Source organism: Papaver somniferum, chromosome 1 (assembly GCF_003573695.1).
Source record: "Papaver somniferum cultivar HN1 chromosome 1, ASM357369v1, whole genome shotgun sequence".
NCBI lineage: Eukaryota > Viridiplantae > Streptophyta > Magnoliopsida > Ranunculales > Papaveraceae > Papaver > Papaver somniferum.
Genome location: NC_039358.1, coordinates 82,341,776 through 82,351,797, shown reverse-complemented (window position 1 = coordinate 82,351,797; position 10,022 = coordinate 82,341,776). Strand labels below are relative to the sequence as shown.

At 37.2% G+C, this 10,022-nt stretch overlaps 1 protein-coding gene across 1 annotated transcript; it reads left to right on the top strand.

Annotated features, from left to right (window-relative positions):
* The first annotated feature begins 4,838 nt into the window (after window positions 1-4,838).
* On the top strand, window positions 4,839-6,127 carry LOC113330726. The gene has a single exon (XM_026577559.1). The coding sequence runs from the start codon at window positions 4,983-4,985 to the stop codon at window positions 5,964-5,966; it is 984 nt and encodes a 327-aa protein (XP_026433344.1). The 5' UTR covers window positions 4,839-4,982; the 3' UTR covers window positions 5,967-6,127.
* Window positions 6,128-10,022: the final 3,895 nt, after the last annotated feature.

Here is a 10,022-nt window from a genome sequence, read left to right as displayed (position 1 = left end):
ATCAGAATTTGGGAAAAAACTGATACTTTTCAAATTTTGAACTTGCAATAATCGGAAGTCAACTCAGTTACCCAAACTTCCGAATATGGGTTGTCTAACCTTCTATATTGTCCCTTGGAACCACCTAGAGTCATGGCATGGTTTTTTTTGAACTTGTAATATTCGGAGGATAAATTTTTTTTATAAAGTCCCGAATGTACGATGGCCCAAAAATCAGAATTTGGGAAAAACTGATACTTTTCAAATTTTGAACTTGCAATAATCGGAAGTCAACTCAGTTACCCAAACTTCCGAATATGGGTTGTCTAACCTTCTATATTGGCCCTTGGAACCACCTAGAGCCATGGCATGGTTTGTTTTGAACTTGTAATATTCGGAGAATAATTTTTTTTTGTAAAGTCCCGAATGTACGATGGCCCAAAAATCAGAATTTAGGAAAAACTGATACTTTTCAAATTTTGAACTTGCAATAATCGGAAGTCAACTCAGTTACCCAAACTTCCGAATATGGGTTGTCTAACCTTCTATATTAGCCCTTGTAAATTCCCGAATGTACAACACAAATCATTGTCATTTATCTGCTCTTCTTTACTTTACGACCGTGACTACCTCCCAGTCCTGCACGACCACGGGTTTGAGCACCTTCAGCGCTCGATGAAGCTCGAGTTCTTTTACCCGTTTTTGATACTGCCACCTTGGGCGGATTCCTCTTCGTGACTTTGTCCCCAAACTGGGCAGCATAATCTTCGTTATCCATATTATCAACTAGGTCTCTAGCCTCTTTGATCTTCTCAGCTGGCATGGGATCTCCGCTCTTCAAGCATGCAGTTAACATTTTGGAAACACGCTTGAACCTATTCACCTGTTTTTTATACGTAATGACATAACATCAAACGATAATTACCTAAGATTTATAGGAATAATATAAAATGAACAAAAATATAAGAACACGCACCAGTCTATCATAGCCAGCTGGTTTGTCTTTGATGATACAATTATAACTTGAACCCGTCGCAGTAATGTTGGATTTGATTTCACGGATAACTAAAGGATGTGATACGTTTTTACACCAACTCATATAGTCTTGAGAATTTTCATCACCTCGGGTGGTTCGTCTACCAGTGTCGATAATGAAGTCATTCCTCTTATCCCAGTTATCAAGAACAGTAGGTGGGCCTATGTGAACAATCGTGAGATTGTCACCACTAGAAGAGCACAACTCCAACTCCAATTTGTAGTAATCCCCCATTTCCTCCACAGGTTGATGTTGTATATACCCTGTTGTCGCATCACCCTAAAGGGGTTATACATCACATATCCTGTGGGGTGCCACAATGGTCCAAAATAAAGGGACAAGTCCGACCGAACATTTATATTGCCCACTGGCTCGATCTTCCTTGTATGGATCAAAGCATACGTCATAGGCATTCAATTGATCCAAAATCTCCCTCATGCGAATCAACTGCTGCTCTTTTGTCCTAGAACGATTGTCTTCAAATATATACTTTGTTCCTCTAGGAGTACCTTTGCACCACCCCGGGTTCTCTCCGGCCAACTTCAGGATAGGGAAGTGGTCATAGATCCATGCCTATATACATAAGAAACCAAGTTTTAGTAAATAGATTGTGTATATTCGGTAGTAATTTCCAAACATTATTTCCGATTATATATAATCGGAAACAAAACTAAGTACCTATCCACCGAATAACCAACATTCGGAAATAGATATGGATCATTTCCTAACGAATATGAGTCATTTGGAGTTCAGTAACCTATAGTTTTCTGGACTGTATATTCGGTTCTAATATCAAAAGAATATTTCCGATTATATATAATCGGAAAACAAAATAAGTACCTAGCCACCGAATAACCAACATTCGGAAAAAGAGATGGATCATTTCCTACCGAATATGCGTCATTTGGAGTTCAGTTACCTATAATACTTTGGCCTATATATTCGGCAGTAACTCCCCAAGACTAAACTCCGATTCTAAACAATCGGAAGTAAAACTAAGTAACATGTTCCCGAATATGCATAATTTGGAGTTATGAATATGCATCATATGTATTGTCTACCGAATAACTATAGAGTGAGTTATAGTGTTAAAGAAAAAACCTGCAATAGAGCCACGTTCCCGGCAACTTGGAAGGTTCCTAGCCTCGAAGCCTTTCTCAACTCTTCCATCAAGAATGCTAGGCATGCCGTTCCCCAAGAATAGTCACCGACTTCATGGAGAGGATCCAAAAGTTGTATAAGGTTGGCGTCGATCCGGTTGCCAGAAGTATTGGGGAATATGACACATACCAATACACAAAGGAGATATGCGGTGGCAGCGTGGTTCACTTGCTCATCAGTTAACGTTCCATTCTTATCCTTCTCCAAGGTGCCTCGGAACATATTCATCAAAGTTGTAATGTTGATCTGTCTTGTTCTGTAACTTGCATGCCTCCTAAACTATGTTGTTGTTGTCTCTTCATCCCAACCTAAGCACTTTTTAGTTAGAGCATAAAGTTGTGCCCAACTTAACTGCTTTGTGTAGTTAAACTTCACAGATGTGCCTTGGTCGGGAAGGTTAAGAATCTGCACAACATCATCCGGGGTAATCGTCATTTCCCCAAACGGCATATGGAAAGTATCGGTCTCAGGATACATTCTCTCCACGAACGCCGATATGGCCACACGATCATGTTCCAACAATGAATTCTCGCCGGCATTAGCTAATCCCGAGTTGGCAACAGTTGACTTGAACCTTTCACATTCACCGGATAAAGGCCACGCAAGCATTTTTGTTGGTGCGGCGGTAGGTTTGAGTAGACGGACCGCATCTTGATGATCCTATTAAAGTACATAAAAAAATCCTTAATACAAATATTACGATATAACACATAGACAATACATTAATAAAAAATAGTAATTTTATTACCTCGGTTTCGTATATTTCTCTGGACCATGAGTCTTTGTATCCAAATAGCAATTTTCCTCCATCCGCCGGTAGCCCAAGGATTGTGCCTGCTGGAATACCCTTCTTCTTCAAGTGCTGAGGGACAAGATGTGATGCTTTCTTAGCAATATCCTTCTTTACACCATCTTTTCCTTTTTTGGCTTTTTGCGTACCACTTGGTTGTCCTTCTTCTTCTACTCTTGGTACTGGATCAACTGGTTCAATTTCATGGTGGGGTGTAACTTGTGGAGCAGTTGGTTCTGCACTTTGTTGAGCGGCTTGTTCAAAACTTGGTTGCACCCCTTGTTCACTACCTTGTTGTTCTACACTTTGTTCAGCACTTGGTTGCACTCCTTGTTGACTGCTTTGTTCTTGTAAGCTTTGTTGAGCACTTGAATTATCTTTGGCACTCCTTTCCCTCCTAGCACTAGCTGTCACTTTCTTCCTCCTTTCTCGACTTTGTCTAAACAACAAAGAAAGGAACAATATTTACAAACTATACAATCGGAAGACAAAGTATGGAAATATAACCCGAATGTACACATTCGGACGTAAGAAGACACATACTGTTCCCGAATACAAAACAATCGAAAGCTAACTAAACATATTTACAACCGAATATGCATCAATTGGAGTTCAGAAACTCTAAATTTTTCATCCTACACAATCGGAAGACAAAGTACACAACTATAACCCGAATGAACAAATTCGGAAGTAAGAAGACACATATTTTTCCTGAATGAAAAACAATCGGAATATAACTAAACATGTTTACAACCGAATATTCATCAACTGGAGTTCAGAAACTCTAAAATTTTATCCTACACAATCGTAGGTATAAAACATTATATTGTCTTCTGAATAAATACTGGCCCCAAAATGGGATTTTTCCTATATCAGAAATTTTGAGATTTTTTCAATATATATATATATATATATATATATATATATTCGGTAGTGAGTGTACTTCCGAATACTGTGTGTCTACTTAAATATATTCGGGAGCCAAAAAATTCATTAAACTACCGATTATTACCAGTTTGTATCCAGGAAGATATGGCCAACAATATTCGGCCGATAACCATCAAATATTTCTCCCGAATACTGTCGATGTTCTTGTGAAATGAAGAACACGACTACATTCGGAAGTAAATAAGCATGAATATCGCCCGAATCTGGATAAATAACCGGAAACCCTTGAAATTTTTTTTCTCGATTCGTCGAATTAAAGCGAAATAAACCCCAAAATGATAGATACTTACCTAATTGGGGCCATTTGAAGTTGACGAAGTGTTTGACTATCGGAATCGCCACCACCGACTACATCGACGGGTACTTCTTCTTCGCGTTCTTCTTCATTTGCAGCAACAATTTCTTTATTTCTTGCTAAAATCCCAATCTTTGGATCGATACCCCGAGCAACGTTTTTGGTTCTAGGTCTGTGGGTTTCATTTCCCTTATCCATTGTTTTATAAACGAATCGACGATGTTTTGATTTTACGATTCGCGACGATGTTTCGGTTGAACACAAGAACGAGGGAAAGTTTTTTTTTCTTCCACAATCGGAAGATAATATGAAACTGGAAGAAGAAGAGTTGAAATGAGTAGAATTTTTTTTGATTTAGTTTTTATACAGTTTTACCAGAAGGGCATTTATGTAACTTCAATATCATATAGGGTAACCCTTAACTAGAGGCTTTGCCTGGGTATAAATTGATGGCCCCTAAATCCTTTCGGGTGGCCCCTAAAAACACGAGGTTAATTATTAGGTTGATTAATGTGACAAGTTAGCGAACAATTAGGCATATACACGTTTATTATTAGTCAAATAGCGCACCTTTTGTATACGTATACATATACCTTTTGTTAATATATTCGGTTTGTCTCCTAGTATCTAACTAATCTCTGAATACTTGTCTTACTTTGTTTTCTTCATATATAAGTAGCTATTGCGATGCATAGATCTCAAAACATAACCACAACACAATAGAATTCAGTGCGAAGCAAAATCGAAACAAAAAAAAACACAACATTGAAAAAATGGCTACTGTTTCTTCTTCTTTACTGCTACCCAAAGCTCGAAAATGTGTGAGATCCATTAGTTTACCTGCAAGATTCCATCCTTCAACTTATAGAATAGAAGAAGAGCTTAACAATCTAAAGAGTTGGGAGATAGATGCAACAAGTTCCCGACATCTAAACGCGGAGTCGATTGAAAGTGGATTGTCTGGCCTTAAAAACTTATACGAATGTGTTGAGGATGTTCTTCAGTTGCCTTTTACTCAGAAACACGCTCGTAAGCACGCCTGTAACCAGGATGATAAATTGGTTGATGAAGTACTAGATGGGTCAGTGAAACTATTAGATGTTTGCGATACGTCAAGGAATATATTGGTGCGAATGAAGGAGAACTCCCGTGAACTTCAATACGGTCTAAGACGGAGAGGTGGAGATCAGTCGACCGCAGAAAGCAGTGTTGACGCTTATGTTTCTTCTAAAAAGAAGTTAAAGAAAGATATGGTGAAGTGTATCGGAGTTTTAAAGAGAATGGAATCGAAGTTTACTTCTTATATTCCACTTTCCTTGGATCACCAAAATAACCATTTAGTAGTCGTGGTTCGAGTATTAAGAGAAGTAAGCAGTATTACAATCTTAATCTTCAAGTCTCTGTTATCGTTCTTGACGCCGTCTTCGATGAATCCTATTAGTAAATGGGCATTGGTTTCTAAATTACTTCAACAAAGGGGAACATTAATGGTTAGCAGCAATAAAGAAGAACAAGATGACATGATTGATAATGAAGTTGAGAGTGTTGATGTTGCACTCCACAATCTATCTGTCAGGAAAAACAGTATTAGTACTAAAAATCTAGAAGTGTTGCAGAAAAGATTAAGTGTTTTGGAAGGAAAAATGGAAAGTCTTGAGAATGGGCTCGAGTGTATGTTCAAGTGCTTAATCAAGACTAGAGTTTCACTTCTTAATAATCTATCTGCTTCTCACTCTAGGGATCTCAATATCAGATGAAGAAGCTTCATTCATCCGTTGGCAATATCGCGTATCCGAATTTTAATAGGATGATTTGCTAAAGAAATTTTACTTTGGATTTTAAGTTTTGAATGTTTGTACAAGTATATGGTCAAGATATTGTATAGAAACAGAGTATAATACAAATTCGGCTTTCAGTTAAATGATCTTGTTTATTTTGTTTGAATCCCTTCCAAAGTTCTGATTAAGTATTTGTTGTGCCAGAATCGCTACTAAATGAGTGAATTCCTTTCCAAAAAAAATTTACTCACAAACTTAAGCTTAAGGCTTCTGCTCTCCTTGGACCCAAAACAGAGTTAATTCGGCAAAATCAGCTAACTAATTCATGAACTTTATTTTCGGTCTGAACTATTTAAATTTAACATGTCTAACTTATTCTTCCGAATCATCTGACCTCGGTTTTTAGGGGTGCACAAATTTCCACTCTAAAATAGAAAACTATACGCAAGTTAAACTAAATGGTTTTTTCTGTGGAAGCATCAAAACCGTAATATACCGAAAACCAGTTAAATTTCTTGTGCCATAGGGGATAAACAGTCACGTTCAAAGCGCCTGATAAGTACGCGAAAAATTAACCCAAAGTTGGATTTATTGGTTCCAAAATTTAGAATCTTGATCCAGGGGACGACGTAAGAGTTTAGACTTCATTTCATGGAGTCAAATTACTATGGTCAACTAAAATCAAACAAGTTTGACCAGATTTATCGTTAAATCCAAAAGGCAAAATAAAACAATTGAAAAGGGAATTACAGGTCGTTAGTATCGGATCTGAATAGGAATGTATGGAAACATGCGTGCTCGACTAAAATAAAATGAATGAGTGCATAAGATCGGACTCCCCGGGTTACTCTGTAGACAATTCGAGCCACTGGGCCGGCAGCCGGCTACATTATTTCATTGTCGGATGCAGAGATCCAGGAAACACCACCAGGCACCATTATTCATATTGGTGGTGGTAGTAGTAGTGCTGGTGTTGTTGTGTGTTGGGTTGGGGTCAAGATAGAAGAAGACAGACAAGGTAAAGACATGACAGACTTGCATTAATCTGTCTTAAACTTAATTAATTATTAACTTTTTTTAATTAATTTGCTAATCCCTTCCTAAGCTCTCTGGAGTTTTTGAATTCGAAATTCCTATATCACGTTTTCCTTTGCTGAACTTTGATTCAGATCTCTGAGAGGGTTGCTTTTGTGGGAATTGTTTAGCTCTAGGTTCACTGGACTGAGAGGGTTAAAAGAAGGCCAAGATTTTATGCTGATATGCTCTTTAGCGCCAGCTAATGCAAATCTTAGATTTCACTTTTACTAATGCACCAACTCAGTGATGTACAGCTGTAAGGCCTCAACTTTTTGCAGTTACAAGCATACATTCTTGTTTCCTTAAACAAAAAGTTAAACATTGTTTTTCTAGCTTTACACACAAAGTCCGCTCGTTTTTTTTTGACAACAGGGAAGGGAGCATCGCAGTCGTTTGTTGGCTAGCTAGGAGTTGATTGTTGCAAGGGTATTTGGATACCAGAAACAACCGAAGTGCTTATGCTTCTTCAGAAACTAGAGAAAATTTGTTTCACTGAAAATTAATGTTTTTTTGCTTCTACAAGTCATTCTCAAATTTTGCTCTTACCTTAATTTTTGACTTTTTTGTTTTTAAAAGTCGAAATGTCTTTTCATTGTATATCCAAATAGGCCAAGAAAAACTTTTTGATGAACCTTCATTTTGATGTGCCTTCCCTAACCAATGAGACAACCTTTTGCAATTTCACATATCTATTTGGAGGCTCCGAAACTTCCATTTTGGGTACCCGTGGACACCCATTTGATCAATGATCGAATGTGCGATGTGATATGATAATAAACTCCACATTATGTTTGGCGGTTCCAGAACTTACTTAACTATTGGTCTTGATCATGTAAGCATGTGAGAAGTTCGTCTTGAATCAGAAAAAAGAAACATGAAAATTAGTTCACAAACTTGGTTTTGTTTGTAAGCTACCAAGACATGTTCATCGATATAAATAGAGGACTCCTGCACACTCCAATTTGAATTCTAGCACTTCTGTGTCCTACTTGCGGCTAATGTCGTCCTCTAAAATCTAGGTTTCCTCTTGTCAAACAGTATTAGTTTGAAATCACTAAGGGATTCATGAAGCCAGGTCAGACTATCTTTTACATGATAGATCTTAGTTATCTCGATCTTTTTATTATTGTTTGTTGTAGTTCTTGAACTAGATCAGGAACAACATAAATAGAAATCACAAATTATTTTTCATCAAAAATCATCATGATGAAAGTTGTTCAAATCATCAATAATAATATTTGTTTATTCCATCGTGACATTGGTTCTAAGGTTGTATACACGGAAACCACGACCGTCAGAGGCATAGCCTAGGAAAATTCCTTCATCACTTTTCAAATTAAACTTACCTTTTTGTCTCCGATCCTTGAGAATGTAGCGCTTACTTCTAAATACATATAACTCAAGTTAGGTTTCTTTTCATACTATAACTCATGGGGAGTATTTAGGGTTTGTGACTGTAGGTACACACGGTTGATGAATAGCATGCAATAAAGACAGCTTCTCCCCAAAACTTTAAAGGTACGTTTTTGTTAGGGAGCATTGCACTGGCTATTTCTTGGATATTTCTATTATTTCTTTTTGTAACTCCATTAGCTTGTGAAGTTATAGGTGGAGAATATTGTTGAATAATACCCAGTGTGTCACATAACTCAAATACATTGGTATCCTTAAGTTGTGTTCCAAAGTCGCTCTTGATTTTGTTTAGTTTGTGACCTTGTTCATTTTGGATTCTATTTACAATAAACTTAAATTCACCCAGGGTGTCATTCTTATGAGCTAGGAATGTCATCCAAGTGAATATGGAGTAGTCATCCGCCATTACCAAAGCATATTTCTTCGCTCCAATAGTAAGTTGTTAGATCGGGTCAAATAAATCAATATGAATTAAGTCAAGTGAAGCTTTGGTGGCGATGTCCTGTTTTGACTTATGTGGGATTCTAGCTTGTTTGACTTTTTTACAAGAACCACAAGCATCATCAACTTTGGAATTGATTTTAGGTACACCTCTAACAAGTTCTTTATTAATGATCTTGTCAATAAGGAGGCGATAATTAGTGTGATCAAAACGCTCATGCCAAAGTTGTGTAGACTTCACCTTAGTCAAAGTACAACAAAGATTGAACCGCATATCCTGAAGATAACAATTATTCTTTCCACAAAGGCCATAAAAAATAAATTTTCCTGACTTAACTTCAATACCACTTCTTTAGCATTGAAGATAACTTCTTCTCCTTTCTCACAAATTTGTCTGACAAAAAGAAGATCAACAGACATACCTTTGACGTAAACAACGTCATAAATTTCAGGTACTCCTGGAAGTTTGATCGTTCCCTTTTTGTTGATGTACCAATAACTTCCGTCTCTGAAGGTTACATGTGCTCCCTTAAAATCGTCTGTATCCACAAACCATGAAAGATCACCTGTCATGTGTCGGTTACACCCAGTATTGAGAAACCATTGAAAGGGTGAGGTTGAATTTAACGAAAAAGCTACCAGAATGACATTATTTTTCCTTGAATTAAGATATCTTGTCAGACCTTTTGTAAGTCTTTCAATATTAGAAAGAAGTTTTTCCGCACTTTTAGGAAGCACTCTATCAACAAAGTCTGAGACGAAGAGAAATTTATGATTTCTATCTATCAAGATTGATGGAGAAAGCTCAACAATCAAACAAGGTCAGGATACTCAAACTATCAAGATAAAAGATAGATAAACCTGGCTTCACGAATCCCTATGAAGTCTTTTTAGTCGCTAAACCATAAAAGGGTTTTGAGAAGAGGACAACTCTAGTTTACAACTAGGACACACAAATGTAATGTTGGTATTCAAAAATCCCAGTTGCTTGAGGTTCCCCTTTTATAGACTTTCAAAGCATAGGTTTCTATAGGTTTAAGCTAAGATAGCTTTGGAACCAAGCAAACAATATCCATCGTTATATGAGTCTTTTAAATGTGATTG